The sequence below is a fragment of the Bos indicus x Bos taurus genome, chromosome 17, assembly GCF_003369695.1.
Source record: "Bos indicus x Bos taurus breed Angus x Brahman F1 hybrid chromosome 17, Bos_hybrid_MaternalHap_v2.0, whole genome shotgun sequence".
Classification (NCBI taxonomy): domain Eukaryota; kingdom Metazoa; phylum Chordata; class Mammalia; order Artiodactyla; family Bovidae; genus Bos; species Bos indicus x Bos taurus.
In genome coordinates, this window is record NC_040092.1 from 65,013,609 (window position 1) to 65,034,720 (window position 21,112).

The 21,112-nt window shown below is 44.9% G+C and overlaps 1 protein-coding gene across 9 annotated transcripts in view; it reads left to right on the plus strand.

Annotated features, from left to right (window-relative positions):
- Nucleotides 1–21,112, plus strand: part of DCLK2 (doublecortin like kinase 2) — a 188,746-nt gene that overhangs the window by 132,974 nt on the left and 34,660 nt on the right. For 6 of the 9 annotated variants that reach the window (XR_003506140.1, XR_003506139.1, XM_027513414.1 and 3 more), the window contains 2 exons: nt 18,190–18,265; nt 19,612–19,717. Coding sequence is in view for 7 of the 9 variants with exons in the window: in XM_027513414.1 (XP_027369215.1) it covers nt 18,190–18,265; nt 19,612–19,717 (182 nt within the window). In the remaining 2 variants the exon portion in view is untranslated. The remainder of the gene's footprint in view (nt 1–18,189; nt 18,266–19,611; nt 19,718–21,112) is intronic. The other 3 variants (XM_027513415.1, XM_027513417.1, XM_027513420.1) reach the window with 1 other exon arrangement.

A 21,112-nucleotide genomic window follows, 5' to 3' on the forward strand; every position in this document is an offset into this window, starting at 1 on the left:
TCTAATTGTCATGTACAGGCGGGCTTAGCTGCCCTGCGGCAGGGGATCAAACCCATGTGCCCTGCATTACAAGGCAGACTCTCAACCACTGGGCCACCAGGCAAGTCCTCCAGGGGGATTTTTAAGACTTGCTAACAAGGTTTAATAAGATTGCAGAGACATTAGATAAAATCATTCCCAACTACAATAGATACATCTTAGTATTTAGAGTAACCTCAGAATTTAGCACACACAGTTCCATGGTAAGTGCTCACGGATTATTCATTGATCCAAAAAGAGATGAAGAAAGTTACAGGAAATGCTGATTCCTGGTCAAGACTGACATTGAAATCACCAGTAAGATAAAGGGTAACACCCCTTTCGTGACCTCTCACGCCTTCCTTTCTCCTCCAGCACACCTGAGGCTTGGCTGACAGCTGCGAGACCGCCTCTGGGTTTCTTTTGATCATCTGTAAAAGAAGAACGTTTGACTTTAGGTGACTCCTACAATGCTAAGATTGTAGTTCTTGTAAGTTGTCCAAAAACCTGTCTAGGAGGCTGGGGAATCCATTCTTCTTCCTCTCACTCAAGCTGATATAGACTCACTGAATCTTACATTAAATATTTGAAGCTAAACAAGTCTCTGCTACACCCATCAGCTGTTCGGATATAAAGCTAAATATCTGTAGCCCCTGCCTGTTTCCGGGGGTTGTACTTTGTGGGCATTCATTTCATCGCAGATTCCCCACAGTCGTGGTGTGTATTGACCTTGGGATGAAAACTTGCCTTTGAAATACTGCAGCTTAGGCGTGCTCCGTACTGTACAAAATACCCTCATTTTGATGTCACTGTAAGGCTCTAGTCAGCATCTGTCCACATTTGCATTATTTTCCTCTATTAAGTGACATTACACATGGAGAATTACAGATAATTATCATGTGTTAGTGCTAGGCTTTTTCCTTCCCCTTCATTTAAAATAGCTCATTAAGATCCATTAAGAGGGGATGTCTGACAGTGGAGGGCCGTTCTTCATGGGCAGCAGCTCTTTACTCCTATTTATCCTACTTCGATGCTTTTATGGCTTTGTGGGAAGTCTCTTTGCAGAGCGCTGGCAAAAGCAGGCAGCGCAGGGCAGGACAGCATCGGCAGGAGTTGACGCTCCCGTCACTCTCCCAGGACGCCGCAGCTTTTGGCGCGTGGCCTCCTCCCCGCCCCTCCCCCATCTTGGTTTTACTTAACAGGGGCTTTGGCAAAGGTGAGCAGAATTTGCTATTCTGTCACAATCCCCCACCCCCCACCTTGTGGCAGATTCTGGGAACCATTCAGGCGTTTGGGTGGAGACACTAAAATAATTGAAAATGAAAAATACTGACGTTGTGATGTTTAATCTCTGACTCCAGGGCGGCAGTGGTGTTTTTATTTGCTCCTCAAAAAACGTGGGGATTCAGAAGCAGCTCCCCCTCCCCCGCAAAATGCCCTCATTGCTTTCAGGGTAATACTCTTGTGAGGAAGACAACTCCACTCCATTCAGACGTGTTCACAGAAGGTCGGGCTCTCTAAGGGGCTGGACCAAAGGCAGGAGAGGAAGCAAGTTCAGTTCAGTCGCTCAGTCGTGTCTGACTCTTTGCGACCCCATGAATCGCAGCACGCCAGGCCTCCCTGTCCATCACCAACTCCCGCAGTTCACTGAGACCCACATCCATCGAGTCAGTGATGCCATCCAGCCATCTCATCCTCTGTCTTCCCCTTCTCCTCCTGCCCCCAATCCGTCCCAGCATCAGAGTCTTTTCCAATGAGTCAACTCTTCGCATGAGGTGGCCAAAGTACTGGAGTTTCAGCTTCAGCATCATTCCTTCCAAAGAACACCCAGGGCTGATCTCCTTCAGAATGGACTGGTTGGATCTCCTTGCAGTCCAAGGGACTCTCAAGAGTCTTCTCCAACACCACAGTTCAAAAGCATCAATTCTTTGGCGTTCAGCTTTCTTCACAGTCCAACTCTCACATCCATACGTGACCACTGGGAAAACCATGCCTTGACTAGATGAACCCTTGTTGGCAAAGTAATGTCTCTGCTTTAGAATATGCTGTCTAGGCTGGTCATAACTTTCCTTCCAAGGAGTAAGCGTCTTTTAATTTTATGGCTACAGTCACCATCTGCAGTGATTTTAGAGCCCAAAGAAAGAAAGTCTGACACTGTTTCCACTGTTTCCCTGTCTATTTCCCATGAAGTGATGGGACCGGATGCCATGATCTTCGTTTTCTGAATGTTGAGCTTTAAGCCAACTTTTTCACTCTCTTCCTTCACTTTCTTCAAGAGGCTTTTGAGTTCCTCTTCACTTTCTGCCATAAGGGTGGTGTCATCTGCATATCTGAGGTTATTGATATTTCTCCCGGCAATCTTGATTCCAGCTTTGCTTCTTCCAGCCCAGCATTTCTCATGATGTACTCTGCATGTAAGTTAAAGAAGCAGGGTGACAATATACAGCCTTAACGTACTCCTTTTCCTATTTGGAACCAGTCTGTTGTTCCATGTCCAGTTCTAACTGTTGCTTCCTGACCTGCATATAGGTTTCTCAAGAGGCAGGTCAGGTGGTCTGGTATTCCCAGCTCTTTCAGAATTTTCTACAGTTTGTTGTGATCCACACAGTCAAAGACTTTGGCATAGTCAATAAGGCAGAAATAGATGTTTTTCTGGAACTCCCTTGCTTTTTCTATGATCCAGCGGATGTTGGCAATTTGGTCTCTGGTTCCTCTGCCTTTTCTAAAACCAGCTTGAACATCTGGAAGTTCACGGTTGACGTATTGCTGAAGCCTGGCTTGGAGAATTTTGAGCATTACTTTACTAGCATGTGAGATGAGTGCAATTGTGTGGTAGTTTGAGCATTCTTTGCCATTGCCTTTCTTTGGGATTGGAATGAAAACTGACCTTTTCCAGTCCAGTGGCCGCTGCTGAGTTTTCCAAATTTGCTGGCATCAAATTGTGTTTTTTGCAAGGTGGGGATGTTGAGAAATAGGGTGGCGACCAAGTCATTAAGGTTCTTTAAAACTAAAACTGAACGATGTTAGGACAACTGAGACTTACTTGTTCCTCAGTTAAAACTTACTGGTTTTGCTAGATAGTTACCTAAAATCATAGAGTGTGGAAACCGGAAGTGACCCCAGATATTTTAGTTCATCTTTATCTTATAGATGGAGAATCTGACAGAGATATGAAGTGAGTTGCTCAAGTCCCAGTGGCCAGTTGGGATCTCTGACCCTCTCAAGCACTTCATCTCTAACCTTTGACCTTCCCCCACCCGCTATGGGTCTGCTTCCATGACCCCAACACAGGCACCCCTTGGAAAGCTGTGTTGCATAGGTCTTTTAGGAGGGGGAGTGCCTGGGTTTAGATGCTCTGAATAAGACTGGATTGTGAGATTGGGGAATGAACAGGGAGAGTGGAGGGTTGAGAAAAGGGATCCTGGGCTGGGGGAGAGGCTGGGTGAAGGGAGGGGGAAGGTAGAGGAGAACGCCTGTTGACAGTTCTTCCTGGGAGACTTTGGTGGAAGAGATTGTTCATCGTATCTAATGATGATTCTTTTCAGGTGAAATGGTTACACCATGTGACCAGCAGTTCTGCCTGACCCCTTAAGGCTTAGTGGAATGACAAAGTCTGCAGTAGGTTAGGGTTACTGGTTTCCTTTGGAAGCCAGCAGTGGAGCTGAGCGTGGTCGAGATCGGCACAGGTTGGAAACGGATGTTGTGGTCCTGGCCCAGCAAGTACGGGGTCCTGGACGTGGGATGATGTTCCCCGGTGGTCCTCTGACCACAGGTCATGAGCAGTGTGGCATGACTGGGACTTGAAAGTAGATCATGCACATGACCTCTCCTGGCCCCCGAGGACGCAGTGAGAAAGCAAGGCTGGCCTGCTGGATGCTTGGAACTTTGTCCTCAGGCCAGAAATTCATAAAGGAGGCTGCTAGGGCTACTGGGCGGGTCCCGGCGTTCCGCAGAACCTAGACCCTAGGGCTGAGAGGTTGGCCTTGATTTTTGTGATGATTTGGGGAATCTGGCTTTTCTAAACTCAGGGCCCCTCTCGTTGACAGTCATGCAGGGAGGAGACATTTTTGCAGCCAGAAACGGGCCACCTCCACCTCCACGGCACCAGGCTGCCCACCTCAGTCAGGCATCTGGGGAGTCAGGCTGCCCTAGGCCTGTGTCTGGAGGGCACATGTCTCCTCAGGACTCTTGTTTATTTTCCTGTTACTCTCCTTGTTGTTCAGTTGCTGAGTTGTGTTCTGCTTGCTTAGTAGAATTTTCTGTCAAAGTCCAATCTGCCCCAGTTGAGAAGCCCACTTAAGCCTGAGGGGGAAGGCAGAGACAGCACCCCCTGGCATGGCAGTCACATAGGGTGAGACGCTCTGAGAAGGGTGAGCCCCCAGGCCCCTGGTCTGAGATGGACACAAGATGCTGACGTGGTCCAGCGCGGGAGCTCGGAAACTGGGCTGTCTTGGCTTAACCACTCACCAGCTGTGTGGCCTTGCACGTCACATCACCCTTACCTGTGAAAAATGGGATTTCTGGGACGTGCTGCACAGGGTTGAGCTTAACTGATTAAATATAAAGAAAGCACTTAGGATAACTTTGTTACTCTGTTATGCTGTTGTTATTCTTTTATATTCTGTTGTCCCATTTGTATTACCAGAAACATTGGGGTGTCCAGGTTCAGTTTTCACATGAGAGAAGTTTCACTTAGGAAAAAAGAAATTGATATGCAATGAGGTAAGAAGAAGGAAAGAGAAAATGAGAGAGGTCAGACTTCTCTGCTGATATTATTGCCTTCTCTGCTTTCCTGTTACGACTTGAGCTCCCAGCTCTACCTTTTGTGTCTGTTTTCCTGCCCTCTCTTAAAATTTTTTGAATTTATTTATTTTGGGCTGCATTGTGGTGCGTGGGCTTCTCTCTAGTTGTGGCACGCACACTTAATTGCCCCTAGGCCTGTGGGGTCTCAGTTCCCCGACCAGGGATCAAACCCACGTCCCTTGCATTGGAAGGTGGATTCTTAACCACTGGACCACCAGGGAAGTCCCTTCCTGCTCTCGACATACTTCAACCCTATTAGTAATCTATAGATAATATTGTTAGTAACAAGCTATCCCCAGATTTAGCAGCTTAAAACAACAATAAAAAGTTATTTTCTCCCACAGTTCTTGGGGGTCAGGAATTCAGGGACGACTTAACTGGGATAAGGTCTTAGATGGGGTTGTAGCTGTGCACCAGGGCTGCAGTTGCCCAAAGCTTGGCTGGGAACAGAGGATCCCCTCCCAAGGTGACCTGCTCACTTGGAGGCAAACTGCACCAGCTCTTGGCAGGAGGCCTCAGTTTCTCACTGGGTGGATTCCTTCATAGGTTGGCTTCAGTATTCTTAGAATGTTGCAGCTGTGTTTCCTGAGAGTGAGGGATCTGAAAGAGAGTGCTAGGTCCTGTCTGTGACCTCGCCTCGGATGTCAGGGACAGCGTCATTTCCATCAGAGCTTAGGAACTGGAGATGTCAGTCCAGTTGAGTGTGAGAAGGGACTGCACACGGGCATGATCATCAGAGCATGGGGACTGGCCTGGAGACTGGCTCCCACACCCCCTTGTCTCTGCTTTCAGCTTGCCCAGAATTTCTCTCCTGGGCTGCCTCTGCTCCCTCAGTAGCTTTCTCCTCTCTCCCCATAAATCTCATTGGTCTGTTCTCCCTGCAGTCCTTCTATTCTGTAGACCCATCACCCCCTGCCCATTTTTTTCTCTCCCCACCACCACTGACATTTTCTTCTCTTAATCCCCGACTTCCGGATCCTCCATTTTCTCCTCGACTTCAGCCTGTGATCTCCTGTTTCCTTTGCCCAAGTTCCTCGGAGTCCCTTCGATCTAGCCGATAACCTTCCCTTCAGGAATATTTACTGTGTTTAAATCACAGCGTTTTCTTCAGGACAGATAGGCAGTAAAGAGTACTAAATGTGTCATCAGCTGCCAGATGGATGAAGAAAGCATTTCCCTGAAATTTAATTCATCATCCACGTCCCACTTTAAGACTTTCAAGGCTGTAGTAATTCAAGGCTTCAGAGTGAGGGGCACATCGGTGGACACTGGGGGCTGAAACGTCTCACATTTTGATGCTGACGCGTATGCCCAGGGGCTGTCTACTGTGAGCATTCTTGTTGGTTGAAAGAAGAAAGGGAAAAAAGGACGTTGGAACATTATCCAACATCTTGAGATTATAAACTGTCTGATGTGCTGATATTTTATCTGATGATGTCTCCTGGGTCTCCTGGCGGTGAAAGATTTTCCAGATTTGTGAAGTGTGATGAAAGGGCTGGTAGTATCTCATACTGATTGGCAGAGCTAAAGTGTAACTCTCTGACCTTCTGAACTCAAAACTTCTTTGCGAAGCTGTGAAATGTAAATCCACGGTAGCTTCTGACCTTGGAGAGGTTTTCGGCTTTTCCCTGGAGCTTAGGCTTTCTTTAGTATTTAAAAACTAATTAATGGTCTTAAATACAAAGAGACTGACACCCTTTATTACCTCAGAAATAAAGTGAGTGGTCACTTAATCTCCGCATGTAATGATTTTGTTGACAGAAAAGCAAAAGAGGGACTAAGCAGTTTTGAAGATTTTGGTGCCCTAAAGAAATCAATCATCATGATGACTCGCAGATTCTGTTTGAGGACATTGATTTGTACATTGTAGTTGGTCAGCAGAAAACAGGCATTTGGGGCATAAATGGCACAGCTGGGTGGAAGCCCACTTTTATGGGGGTGGAGAGTTTGCCAGGCAAATCGGTGTGTAAGGTAGGATCAATTGTATAAACTTTATTTGAGTATAAGCAGCATATGTGTTTATCTCAAACACCCTCTTATTCATAAAAGTGGGTCATTAGACATTCTTCTCGGTCATGCATCAGATAATTGGGTGCTGTTACTACTTAGAGGTCGTGGCATTGAGCTGCCCCGTGCCAGGGAAAAACAGGAGTGGCCTATGCCGTGGACACTGAAAGTGATAGTCACCTCTCCCAGCAGCCAGGCACCCTGGGCATGGGTGGAGCATCACACTGGGAGTATGCGGACATGTTTCGCAGGTAGGCGTGGCCATACCACTTGTTGCTCAAAATCCAGTAAGCCCACACTGCTTGAAAGTTTCCCTCAGTAGGGATGTGATGAGATTCTTTGCTGGTTTTGGCAAACCATGTCATCAGCTGAGGTGGCAGCAATACTCAGAGGAGCAGAAGGCCAAAGTCGGCAGTTGCCACACAAGCCCTTTTGTTACCAGGTCCAAGTTCACACTGCTCACCACAGGATGGGCCAGTAAATTGAGAGAGGAGTTGTTGAGGCAAAGAGTAGTGACTTTATTCATAAAGCAGGAAGACTGAGAAGATGGTGGACTAGTGTCCCAAAGAGCCTTCTCACCCAGGTTAGGATTCAGGCTGCTTTTATACTAAAAGGGGAGGGGGCGTGGTTGGTTATTGCAAACCTCTTGGTGCCTGAATCCTTTGTTCTTGCAGCTGCTGGTGTAGGTCAGGTCACAGTGTTCCTTTAAACCTTCAAGACAACTGTTATTCTCTGTTCTGCAACTTTTTATCTCTGTATGAATGGAGAAATGTTACACCTTTAAACATCAGAGCCTTGATGCTGGGCTGTCCTGTATATTTCAAGCTATAGGCAACATTCTTTTAGTGATTAACTTGTAGCAAAAGCAATAGAATACAAAGGTCAAAGTGAAAGAAACAGCCAATATGGAGTCAGGCTTGCTCTTCCCTATTACACCTTCATGGACTTGAGCTGGCCCCTGTCCCAAACCATGTACATGTGCAGACGGTGGGGTTCTGTGTACTGCTGGTCTCCAGCATTAACCGTCACAGGTCTCAGGTTCCACTGATTGTGCCAAGTGAGACCAAGGCTAAGGTATGGCTGTAGCTCAGAATATTTTGTATGTTATGAATCTCTAGGTGCTGATTCAGATTAATTGTTCTCATATCTCATTACTAATACTGAAGTATTTCAGAGTACATTATTACAAATCCAGTATGAAAGTGATAAAGCCTCTCTTTTTATTTTTTTAAATAATTGTGTCTATTTATTTTTGACTGTGCTGGGTCCTCGTTGCCGCATGGACGTTTCTCGAGTTGCATTGCAGCGAGGGGGAGCTGCAGTCTAGTTGCAGTGCTTGGGCTTCTCGTTGCAGAGAAGGGGCTCCCGGGTGCAAGGGCTCAGCAGTTGTGGTTCCTGGGCTCTCGAGCACAGGCTCAGTAGTTGTGGTGCACCGCCTTAGTTGCTCTGAGGTACATGGGACCCCACCAGACCAGGCATCGAACCCATGTCTCCTGCACTGGCACGCAGATTCTTTGCCAGTGAGCCACCAGGGAAGCCCCAAGCTTCTGTTTTTAAATGGATGCCTGCTTTACACTAATTTTCCTTCTGATTAATGGAACTGATGTTTCTGATAGTTTTTAAAAACACCACAAAAATGATAATGGAAGCAAATCTATTTATCAGTACAAGTAATAATGTAGCATCCTGATTTAAAAAAAAAAAAAAAATCTTCCAATGCATTTCAGAGGTCATCATTTTAAAGAAAATTTTTTCTGAAGACCTCTTTATATGAGGAAAGGCTGTGTATTTATTTATCGACTTAGATATTATTTGACTAAATTATAGGAAGGTGATTATAGTTATGTAACCTGAAAGCATGTTCTAAATATACCGCAATGAATATTTTGATCAGTGAATTGTATTGGGTGCAAGACTTCATGAGGAATTCGAGGTTGTAATGTGAGACTAGCCAAAGAGCTCCTGGGCTCAGCAGCCAGACCTGAGTTTAGATCCTGAATTAACATTTGCTGTGCCATTTGGGCAAGTTATATATAACCTCTCTGAGCTTTGGTTTCTTCACAGATCAATGGAGATGAAATAATACCTAATTCATAAGATATAAAAGTATTCATTTTAAGACTTAGCTCAGAGTAGGCACTCAATAAATTGCAATGAGTTTCTTTCCTTTACTTACAAAGAGAAAATTCTCCTTGGGCTATGGATGACTCACAGTGGTTAGGTTACTGGATGAGTGACAGAGAGAAGTTCAGGTAGCTGAACGATCAGTTATAATTACCGCAAGAAACTTCCTCCATGGAGGTTCTCAACTGTAGCTACACATTAGATCTTCTGTGGAGCTTAAAAATATCTTGAGGCCTGGGCCCTACATGCAAGGATTCTTTAATCTGTGGTGCAGCCTGGCAACAGAATTTTTCAGATCTTCCCTGGGAATTCTAATACACAGCCAAGGACAGAGAACTGCTGCTTGCGTTTAAAAGTGTAAGAATTATGTTGGAGGGAAAGCTTTCCTAAGAAAGTTCTTGTTTACTAGGGATTTATTTGCCTGTGGCCAAATTTGGCCCATTGCCTGTTTTTCTCAATAAAGTTTTATTGGAACGCAGCCATCCTCATTCATTTCTATTTGGTCTCTGGCTGCTTTCACACTACAACAGCAGAGGTATGTAGGTGTGACAAAGACCACGTGACCCACAAAGGCTAAAATATTACTCTCTGACCCTTTACAGATGTTTTCTGACCCCTGCAGCAGGCCACTTAAAATCACAGTGCCATTTTCCAAGATGCATTCAAGAAAGTCAACTCTCTACACAAGTGTATCTGCTAGATTCTGTTCACATGCTTCTTTTTATGAAAACCACAATGAAGTAGGGACCAGCATTAATAGAACTATTTTTGCCTCTTTTTTCCCCCTGAGAATTGCGTGTTTATGAACAAAAGTTCACAATTTTAATATAGCATTTAACATTTCTCTTTAAATTTCATAGAAATAGTAATAATCCACTTGTCAAAGAAATTTACTGTAGGACACTGACTTCTTTGCTAAAAATGTGGAAAGCTGGCATGTCATCAGATGTACTCAGTTTGCCAGGAATGCTCTTTTAAATGGTGCTAGCAGTTGAGGGCACTTTATAGATTTTTTTTTTGCTCTGTTTTCAAGTCTTTTTTTAAAGTTCTTAGCAGAAGTGGATTCTGGTGCAGTTTCCTTCCTTCCTTACTCATAAAACTGGGGCTGCTGCCGCCAGAGAGAAGGCCAGTGGTGGTGGAGGGCACAGAGAATGCACTCTCAGGGTCTTCGGTGTTTTCCATCACTTCCCTTCTTCACCCTCTATGACCTCATCAGGAGACAAGTCCCCTCTTCTCCCCACCTCTAACATCAGTGCATCTTTAAAAATATATATATTTATTTATTGGCTGTGCTGGGTCTTTGCTCCTGTGCACAGGCCTTCTATAATTGGAGCGAGCAGGGGCTGCTCTCTAATTGTGGTGGGCAGGCTTCGCATTGTGGTGGCTTCTCTTGCAGATCGCGGGCTCAGTAGCTGTGGTGCACAGGCTTAGTTGCCCCAAGGCATGTGGGGTCTTCCTGGACCAGGGTTTGAACCAGTGTCGCCTGCACTCACAGAGAGATTCTTAACCACTGGACCACCAGAGAAGTGTATTGCATCTTTTTGAACCAGTTAGTAATTATGGAAAATATCTTGAAAGAGTCCAGATGCTCCCTACCATCCCCACCATCCGTTCACACTTTACCGAAGAGCGTCTCGTTCACACGCAGCACCCAGGCAGCGTCTTCATGCTGTCTCAGCATCCTGGCTGCTGATGGAAGCATGAAACACATTAGCATTTTAAGAGATTTTAATAAAAACATTTAGTTGGACAATAGAAACAGGACAGGTTTAATCAGGAATGCTGTATTTTATTCTCTCCTTGCTTCAATAAGAGAATAGTTCTCTTGCCAGGGACTGGAAAGTCCATACATTCTGCCGGTAAACGGAGGGGATTTTGTAGTCCTTGTTTTTGCCCTTCTGTTTTCCTTCCTCTTTGTCTGCATGTCTCTCGGGGCACCAGGAGTGCCTTATATGTAACAATGGGCACTTCATGTTTGCCAGGGATCTGTCCAGAGATCTTGGTGAATACCCAGCTTTTCTTGGCTTCTTGAGCACCAGGCTGGGAGGTCAAACTTAAGAGGGTAGAGGTGGGATTTAGGTGTGCCAAATGCAGACTCGTGATGTAGCGAAACAGCTCCCGTGCACGGGTTACAAACCATCAGAAAGAACCGCATTCTGGAACAGTGAGGTTTCCAGGAAGGGTTTTGCATGTACACATATGCCTCTTCATTAGACTGTAAACTTCCAGGCTCTAAAGACCGTAGCCCTAATCTTTGCATCCATTAAAAATCCGGCACTGGTTGTTGCTGATGGAGGGAACGAAAACTGTCCCTGCATCTAATCATGTTCTGTCTGTTGAGCTGTGTTATAATGTTATGATTCCCTCATTTTTTGTATGCATTTTCATTTTCCTCATGAAAGCTTTTTTTTTTTCCCCAAGTAAAGGAACATGTTTGGACAGGTAATCAGATATGTCACTTCTGTTAGCTCTCTTATTTTTTAAATGCTGGAGGTTTAGCACTTTGAAAAAATGTATCATTCTGTTGGAGAGTTTAGAACACTGCTCTTCCTGCCATCAGCCTTTGCTGAGAGAGTGCATTTCCTGGCGGTTTAGTGAGACCTTTGTCAGGTACACCTGGAAACAGCCCTTTGCATTGCCCTGCGGCCTCACGCTGTCCCCGAGCCGCCTCTCAGGCCCGCGTCAGCCTAGTTCTTGTTTTGGTCGCTACGCTGTCAGCTTCCACCCCTGGCTCTGTATCCGGGTATCTTTTCTGCCCCTTGCCACCTCTGAATCCCAACACCAACCAAGTTTGTAAGCGCTGGGAATCAGGATCGGTGTGAATGAGAATTTAATCAAAAGAAACACTGAGAATGTGACTGAGGTTGACGGGAATTCAGTCAGTACTCCAGCGAGTCACCCGTCCGTGTGAACATGTACAAGGAGGTAAAGATGCCTGCATTTTTTGCCTCTTTCTCGGACTTCTCTCTTAGAGAGCCCTTGAGTCACACAGAGCACATCAGTTTGTGATGAACTAACTTAACTCACATAGCTCAGGGAAGAGACCTGTGAGAAGAGGGTCACCACTTCCAGGAGAGCTAAGCAGGCAGGCCTAGAGGAGAGCAGGGCAAAGGCAGGCAGCGGCGGAGGTGGGGTCTGCACCCTGCACACTCCCCAGGCTCTGAGTGCTAGGAAGGGAGGTGCTTCCTGCCCAGTGCCCAAGGCCAGACCCAGCCTGCTGTGCCCCGAGGGTGTGGGGCGGCCCCGTCCTGGGTTGTGAAGTATAGACAGGCAGGTCAGCCAGGCCACTGTTCACTGCTGCTCCCCCGGGCATCGACGGTCCACCCCCCCATCCCTGTAACCTAGAGGTGAGCTGGGATCAAAAAGCATCTTTCTGTTTACCTTTTGAGATATGAAACTTCCCCCCAAATGACGTTCTTCTTACCTTTATTCTACTAAGAACCTGTTGTTCGGTTGCTCAGTCATGTCCAACTCTTTGCTATCTCTTGGACTGCAGCACGCCAGGTTTCCCCATCCTTCACCATCTCCTGGAGCTTGCTCAAACTCATGTCCATTGAGTCGTTGATGCCATCCAACCATCTCGTCCTCTGTTTTCAGTCTCTCCTCTTGCCTTCAGTCTTTCCCAGCATCAGGGTCTTTTCCAACAAGCCAGTTCTTGGCATCAGGTGGCAAAAGTATTGGATCTTTAGCTTCGGCGTCAGTCCTTCCGTGAATACTCAGGGTGGCCTGGCTCTAGGTGAGTGATCACACCATCATGGTTGTCTGGGTCATTAAGGTCTTTTTTGTATAGTTCTTCTGTGTATTCTTGCCACCTCTTCTTGATATCTTCTGCTTCTGTTAGGTCCATACTGTTTCTGTCCTTTATTGTGCCCATCTTTGCGTGAAATGTTCCCTTAGTATCTCTAATTTTCTTGGAGAGATCTCTAGTTTTTTCCATTTTATTGTTCCTCTATTTCTTTGCATTGATCACATAGGAAGGCTTTCTTATCTCTCCTTGCTATTCTTTGGAACTCTGCATTCAGGTGGGTATGTCTTTCCTTTTCTCCTTTGCCTTTCACTTCTCTTCTTTTCTCAGCTATTTGTAAGGTCTCCTCAGACAATCATTTTGCTTTTTTGCATTTCTTTTTCTTGGGGATGGTCTTGATCACTGCCTCCTGTACAGTGTTACAAACCTCTGTCCATAGTTCTTCAGGCACTCTATCAGATCTAATCCCTTGAATTTATTCATTTCCGCTGTATAATAGTTAAGGATTTGATTTAGGTCATACCTGAATGATCTAGTGGTTTTTCCTACTTTTTTCAATTTATGTCTGAATTTTGCAATAAGGAGTTCTTGATCTGAGCCATAGTCAGCTCCCAGTCTTGTTTTTGCTGACTGTATAGAACTTCTGCATCTTCAGATGCAAAGAATATAATCAATCTGATTTCAGTATTGACGATCTGGTGATGTCCATTGTAGAGTCTTCTCTTGTGTTGTTGGAAGAGGTGTTTGCTATGACCAGTGCGTTCTCGTAGCAAAACTTTGTTGGCCTTTGCCTTGCTTCATTTTGTACTCCAAGGCCAAACTTGCCTGTTACTCTAGGTATCTCTAGACTTCCTACTTTTACATTCCAGTCGCCTGTGATGAAAAGAACATCTTTTTTTTTGATGTTAGTTCTAGAAGGTCTTATAGGTCATCATAGAACCATTCAGCTTCACCTTCTTTGACATTAGTGGTTGGGCTTAGACTTGGATTACTGTGATACTGAATGATTTGCCTTGGAAACAAACAGAGACCATTCTGTCGTTTTTGAGATTGCTCTCAAGTACTGCATTTCAGACTCTTTTTTGTTGACTATGAGGGCCACTCCATTTCTTCTAAGGGATTCTTGCCCACAGTAGAAGATGTAATGGTCCTCTGAATTAAATTTGCCTGTTCTGGTCCACTTTAGTTCACTGATTTCTGAAATGTTGTTGTTCACGCTTGCCATCTCCTGTCTGACCACTTCCCATTTACCATGGACGACATTCCAGGTTCCAATGCAATATTGTTCTTTACAGCATTGGACTTCACTTTCACCACCAGACACACCCACAGGCAGGCGTTGTTTCTGCTTTGGCTCAGCCTCTTCATCCTTCTTGGAGCTTTTCTCTGCTCTTCTCCAGGAGGATACTGGGCACCTACCAACCTGAGGAGTTCATCTTTCAGTGTCATATCTTTTTTGCATTGTCATACTGTTCATTAAGGATCCAGTTGATATGAATTTAATTTGGATTTCTTATTTCCTTGAGTGACAGTTTTCAATCTAGCAAGTGTTGGATTAGAAGAGAGAAGTGACTTGGAGTGAATTATATAGAAACATCTCTTGTAGCCATTGTACACTCAACAATTCAAAAGCCTTTCTCATACACTCATTTCAAGGCCCTATGTTAGGCGTTTGGAGGAAAAATACTGATAACTAATGTTGAGTTAGTGCTACACGTCGTTGACTGTGCTAAATGATTTACAATGCTGCTGTTGTTACTTAGTCACTCCATCATGTCTCACTCTTTGAGACCCCATGGACTGTCGCCCACCAGGCTCCTCTGTCCGTGGGATTCTCCAGGCAAGAATACTGGAGTGGGTTGCCATGCCCTCCTCCAGGGGATCTTCCCAACCCAGGGATCAAACCCAGGTTTCTTATGTCTCCCTCATTGTCAGGTGGGATGAAGACCTGAGGGTTGTTCTGTTGGTTCTGAAGACCCAGTGGGGTTCTGGGATCCTAGGGTCGGAATCAGAAGTCTCTTCTGGAAGAGCTGCTCTGGCAGTAATCGTGGCGGGGGGAGACTGGCAGTGACTGAGGCGGCCTCTGGTGGCGTTGTCAGAAGCTGAGGACCACCGGACTGGAGTGGCTGCCGTATCCACGAATGCTGCAGGGAATGTTGTGGTTTTCATTCCAGCTTCCCTTCATGCCACCTTCTGGGGCTTGGATTTTAAATTCTAACTTTTAAACATTCTAGCATGAATTCCTGCTGAATTTGGAATTGCCTTCAGTTTTAGCAGGGGAAAAAAAAAAAGCAGGAAACAAGCAAAAAGGCTAAATTTTGAAAAACTTTGTCTGTCAATGACATGTGTTATGAGGAAAGAGTGAGTGAGTTCTGAGGAGCCAGTTGTTCAGCCACCTGCAGTTCTCGTCAGGTGAAGGTGGCCAGAAAGGGACACACACACACCCATGTTTCTGCAGGACCACTCACCTGTCGGAGTGCAGGACATGCGCTTAGGAAAGGCGCGCTTATTCCTCAGGGCAGCGCTAATTTGGTGCATCTCAGTGCTGGTTTTCAGTGGCCTTGGATTTCCTAACAAGACACACCACTCCTGGTTTTACCATCCACACAGGTATGCTTATGTGAAATCTGAGGAAACAGCTCAGTTTTTATATGCCTGTCATTGCTGAGGCTTGTATTTTATCTCCAAAGAACTTCTGGATGGTCCTGTTTGAAGGAATGTTATAAGTATTGGGTTTTCCTGGATTGAACGAAACTCAGACTCTGTGAGGTTTCCCGCTTTACCCGAGTGGATTTCAGGTCTCCAGATTGCGGGCCGTGAGTGGATGGGTCCCTGCCCTGGACCTGTGCTGGCTGTGTTTTTGTTTAGCAAGTGTGAATTGAGCGGTGTGTTCCCCCGGCCCTGTGGTGCACACAGGGAATGCAGGGATGAAGAAGGCACAAGCGTGTAAACTATCAGCAGCAAAAAATGCCAGAATTACTTCTTAGTGTTTGGTAAGACCTTTGACCATGTAAACTCCTAAAAGTTTTTTTTTTTTAAGAAAAGAAAGAAACTTAAGAAAGAGAAAAGATTGAGTTGGGAGGTGTAATAGCCCTTGGAAATTATGAAAAAAAATTCCATAAGCCTACAGAATAATAAATAATACATAAAATAAAATAATAGTAAATAATGACGCATATTTTATCATTTGATGCATTTGAACTGTGGTGTTGGAGAAGACTCTTGAGAGTCTCTTGGTCTGCAAGGAGATCAAACCAGTCAATTTTAAAGGAAAAGGAAATCAATCCTGAATATTCATTAGAAGAACTGATGTTGAAGCTGAGGTTCCAAAACTTTGGCCACCTGATGCGAAGAGCCGATGCATTAGAAAAGCATCCCCTGATGCTGGGGAAGATTGAAGGCAGGAAAAAAAGGGGACGGCAGAGGATGAGATGGTTGAATGGCATCACCTACTCGATGGACATGAGTTTGAGCAAGCTCCAGGAGATGGTGAAGGACAGGGAAGCCTGGCGTGCTGCAGTTCATGGGGCCGCAAAGAGTTGGACACGACTAAGCGACTGAACGAGAACAACGATGACGAGCGTGTGTGTCATAAGCAGAGCCAGTTTACCTGCGTGTGCTCAGTTGCTTCAGTTTTGTCTGAGTCTTGTGACCCCATGGACTGTAGACTGTCAGGCTCCTCTTCATGAGATTCTTCAGGCAACAATGCTGGAATGGGTTGTCATTTCCGACTTCAGGGGATTTCCCCTGCCCATGTCTGCCGGCATTTCTTGCATTGCAGATGTAATCTTTACCTACTGAGCATCTGGGAAACCCTTTTCAGTTTCAGTTCAGTTCAGTCACTCAGTCCTGTCCGACTCTTTGCGACCTCATGGACTGCAGCATGCCAGGCTTCCTTGTCCATCACGAGCTCCCAGAGCTTACTCAAACTCATGTCCATTGAGTCAATGATGCCATGCCACCGTCTCATCCTCTGTCGTCTCCTTCTCCTCCTGCCTTCAATCTTTCCCAGCATCAGGGTCTTTTCAAATGAGTCAGCTCTTCACATCAAGTGGCCAAAGGATTGGAGTTTCAGCTTCAGCATCTGTCCTTCCAATGAATATTCGGGATTGATTTCCTTTAGGATGGACTGGTTGGATCTCCCTGCAATCGAAGGGACTCTCAAGAGTCTTCTCCAACACCACAATTCAAAAGCATCAATTCGTCTGCACTCAGCTTTCGTTACAGTCCAACTCTCACATCCATACATGACCACTGGAAAAACCATAGCCTTTGTTGGCAAAGTAATGTCTCTGCTTTTTAATATGCTATCTAGGTTGGTTATAACTTTCCTTCCAGGAAGTAAGCATCTTTTAATTTCATGGCTGCAGTCACCATCTGCAGTGATTTCGGAGCCCCCCAAAATAAAGTCTTTCACTGTTTCCACTGTTTCCCCATCTGTTTGCCATGTAGTGATGGGACCAGATTCCCTGATCTTAATTTTCTGAATGTTGAGCTTTAAGCCAACTTTTTCACTCTCTTCTTTCACTTTCATCAAGAGGCTCTTTAGTTCTTCTTTACTTTCTGCCATAAAGGTGGTGTCATCTGCATATCTGAGGTTATTGATATTTCTCCCGGCAGTCTTGATTCTAGCTTGTGCTTCATCCAGTCCAGCATTTCTCATGATGTACTCTGCATATAAGTTAAAGAAGCAGGGTGACAATATACAGCCCTGACATACTCTTTTCCCAATTTGGAATGAGTCTTTTGTTCTGTTTCCAGTTCTGTTGCTTCTTGACCTGCATACAGATATCTTAGGAGGGAGGCAGGTCAAGGGGTCTGATATTCCCATCTCTTAAAGAATTTTCCTCAGTTTGTTGTAATCCACACAGTCAAAGGCTTTGGCATAGTCAATAAAGCAAAAGTAGATGTTTTTCTGAAACTCTCTTGCTTTTTTGATGATCCAGTGAGTGTTGGCAATTTAATCTCTGGTTCTTCTGCCTTTTCAGTTTACCGAAAAATTTAGAGATATTTGTGTTAGACCGGGACTTCAGCTTTTTGTTAGGTGGGAACCTATCATTTAGTTTTATCTTTTATTTCCCTGTTTCCTAGTTAAAAAAAAAAAAATCCTGATGATGCTGCAGAGGAATTCCTACTGTCTTAGGATGGTAAAGGAGTTGGTTGGGCCAGGGCTGCTGTCTGGGTATTGAACCCTCTGGAGGGTGTTGTGCTGTGGGTGACTACCTTGTTCATCGATGATGCCATGAAAGTCTCCTTTTCTTTAGGTCATTGAGATCAAAAGTAACACAGTATTGAAGAGGAGCATGGTGTCAGTTTTCATGATACCAATTGAAAGTCCTGTGTCTAAGGGATTGTATCAGTGGGACTGTGTATAGGAAGAAGGGTGAGATGAGAAGCAAGGGGATGCTCCCTCTATTTCTATATGATTCTATGCGGAAACTTACCCACAGAGTCAATAGGCTGAATAAATAACGAGCACTGTCCTTTTGCAGCAGGTTTCTGCGCATGGCCGATCTTCTTCCAATGTCAACGGAGGGCCTGAAATTGATCGTTGCATGAGTCCTGAAGGTAGTTCTCCATGTTTGCTTTTTTGTAGAGGAAGCCATCCACGTGAGCTTGGTGGACCCCACACCCACGTGTGCTGTGTGGTGGTCTCTCTAAACAGCCAAGAGATCATGACCCCAGTTAACCTTCTCAGCCTTAGTTGTCAGGGGTCACATCTGTGTTAATTAAGCAATCCCAATTTCAAATTTTAGTTCTGGGTTTCCATTATTTTTCCTTAGTGGAAATCTGCTGGGAAAGATTGAGGGCAGGAGGAGAAGGGGACAACAGAGGATGAGATGGCTGGATGGCATCATCGACTCGATGGACATGAGTTTGGGTGAACTCCGGGAGTTGGTGATGGACAGGGAGGCCTGGCATGCTGCAGTTCATGGGGTTGCAAATAGTTGGACACGACTGAGTGACTGAACTGAACTGAATCTGCCTACAATTCCTAAATGTAGATTTTCGTTTTTCTTAGATAATGTAAGTAGGCTTTTTTCTTTGATGTCTGCTGTGTACAGTCCACTTGGGGATGCATTGTAAAAAGTGGTCAGTCTTAACCACTTCCTCTTCCTGCCCCTCCCCCCACCTTCTTTTTGAGATAACTTGGAGCCAGAAATTGGCATTAACTTAACTTAATTCATGACTGGCCAGAATTTTCTTTACTAGAAAATCTTGAGAAAAAAAATGTCTAAGATTAAATCCTCACCATCACCCACTTCCCCTTTCCCCAGAATTGACAAAAAATTTACAGTTTTAGTTAGACTTCCCTATTACCCAAAGTTGACCACTTATTTTCAGCTGATGTTTCAGGAATTTGTTCAGTTCAGTCACTCAGTCGTGTCCGACTCTTTGCGACCCCATGGACTGCAGTATGCCAGGCTTCCCTGTCCATCATGAACTCCTGAAGTTTGCTCAAACTCATATCCGTTGAGTGGGTGATGCCATCCAACCATCTCATCCTCTGTCGTCCCCTTCTCCTCCTGCCTTCAGTCATTCCTAGCATCAGGGTCTTTTCTGATGAGTCAGATCTTTTCATCAGGTGGCCAAAGTATTGGAGTTTCAGGTTCAGCATCAGTCCTTCCAATGAGAATATTCAGGACTGATTTCCTTTAGGATGGACTGGTTGGATCTCCTTGCAGTCCAAGGGACTCTCAAGAGTCTTCTTGATTTTGTTGGTTTCTGATTCCAGCCAACAAGGTTAAAAGGAAATTGGTGATTTTGGTGTTTTATTAAGAAAATATGCTCAGAGGATTTTTAGTTTTACTATAGATATAGAAGTGCATTTAGATTTGTTATTTTACAAATATGTAAACATCAAGGTGAAATGTGACCTGTTCATTAGTATGTGCGTTTATCCTTTTTTGCAGGTGTGGATGGACACAGGTGCTCTGAGTCAACTCTTCTTGAGAAATACAAAATTGGGAAAGTTATTGGAGACGGCAATTTTGCAGTCGTCAAAGAGTGCATGGACAGGTGAAGGAAGATAATCGCTTGTTCACTGATGCGTACATTTCTGCTTTGGAACTTATTCTTACCCGAATGAACAGAAGGCCTTCTCAGAGACTCCACCCTAGGGATGAGTGGTTTTGCGTGCTCACAGGCAGCTTGACTGTAGCCCTCCAGGCTCCTCTGTCCCTGGGATCTCCAGGCAAGAATACTGGAGTGGGTTGCCATGCCCTTCTCTAGGGGATCTTCCTGACCCAGTAATCAAACCCGCATCTCCCTCATTGCAGGCAGATTTTTTACTGTCTGAGCCCTTCCCCATAACATAAACCAAATATTGCCTAGGATTTCTAATGAGCCTTTAGAAGTCATATTTTAGATGCCTGTTGCTTGGGCAACAGTCTGTGTACCAGAGCTAAGTAAAGGAGCTTGGAAGACAAGGAGCTGCTTTCTATATCATATAATGAACAGTAAACCTCCACCAAAGATGTAGCAAAACAGAAAAACTGCAGTTACCAGAACTTTCTGGAAAACTCACCTCCTGCCCACCCCGTACAACAAAAATTACCACTTAGAACAGCTAGAAAAACAGCCTGTAAGTGCAAAGACTCTAATCTGAATCTTTTCCAGTTTTAATATTGTTTACCATTTGAGAAATCAAGACCTTAAAATAAGGCTGGAAAAGCAGAAATATTATTTTAATATGTGCAAAAGTTGGCTGTTTCTGATCTTGAATAAAGTCAGAACTCATGTATTCTGAACCACTGATAATATGAAATTAAATATTAAATGAGGGGGTGGCTCAGACGGTAAAGCGTCTGTCTACAATGCAGGAGACCCGGGTTTGATCCCTGGGTTGGGAAGATCCCCTGGAGAAGGAAATGGCAGCCCACTCCAGGGCTAATGCCTGGAAAATCCCATGGTCAGAGGAGCCTGATAAGCTACAGTCCATGGGGTCGCAAAGAGTCGGACGTGACTGAGCGACTTCACTTTCACTGCAGGGATTAAATGAATTAATACAACTATAGCATGAGAACAAAGCCTGCCACAGGTGTGCTGTAGTAGATTTTATTTTTTTTTAATGAATCGTATTTTTTCCCATTTCTGTCTGGCTCATGGATGAGACCTGATTCATCTCTTAAAGTAGAAAGCAGGTTTATACTCTGTACGCATATGTGTGAACACGACCGAGTGACTAACACACTATATATACATGCATACATGCGTGCTGAGTTGCTTCAGTCGTGTCCAGTTCTTTGCAGCCCTGTGGACTGTAGCCCGCCAGGCTCCTCTGTCCCTGGATTCTCCAAGCAGGGATACTGGAGCGGGTTGCCACCTAGGCATTGAACCCACATCTCTTAAGTCTCCTGCATTGGAAGATGGGTTCTTTACTGCTATATATACCATATACTAATTTAGATAAAA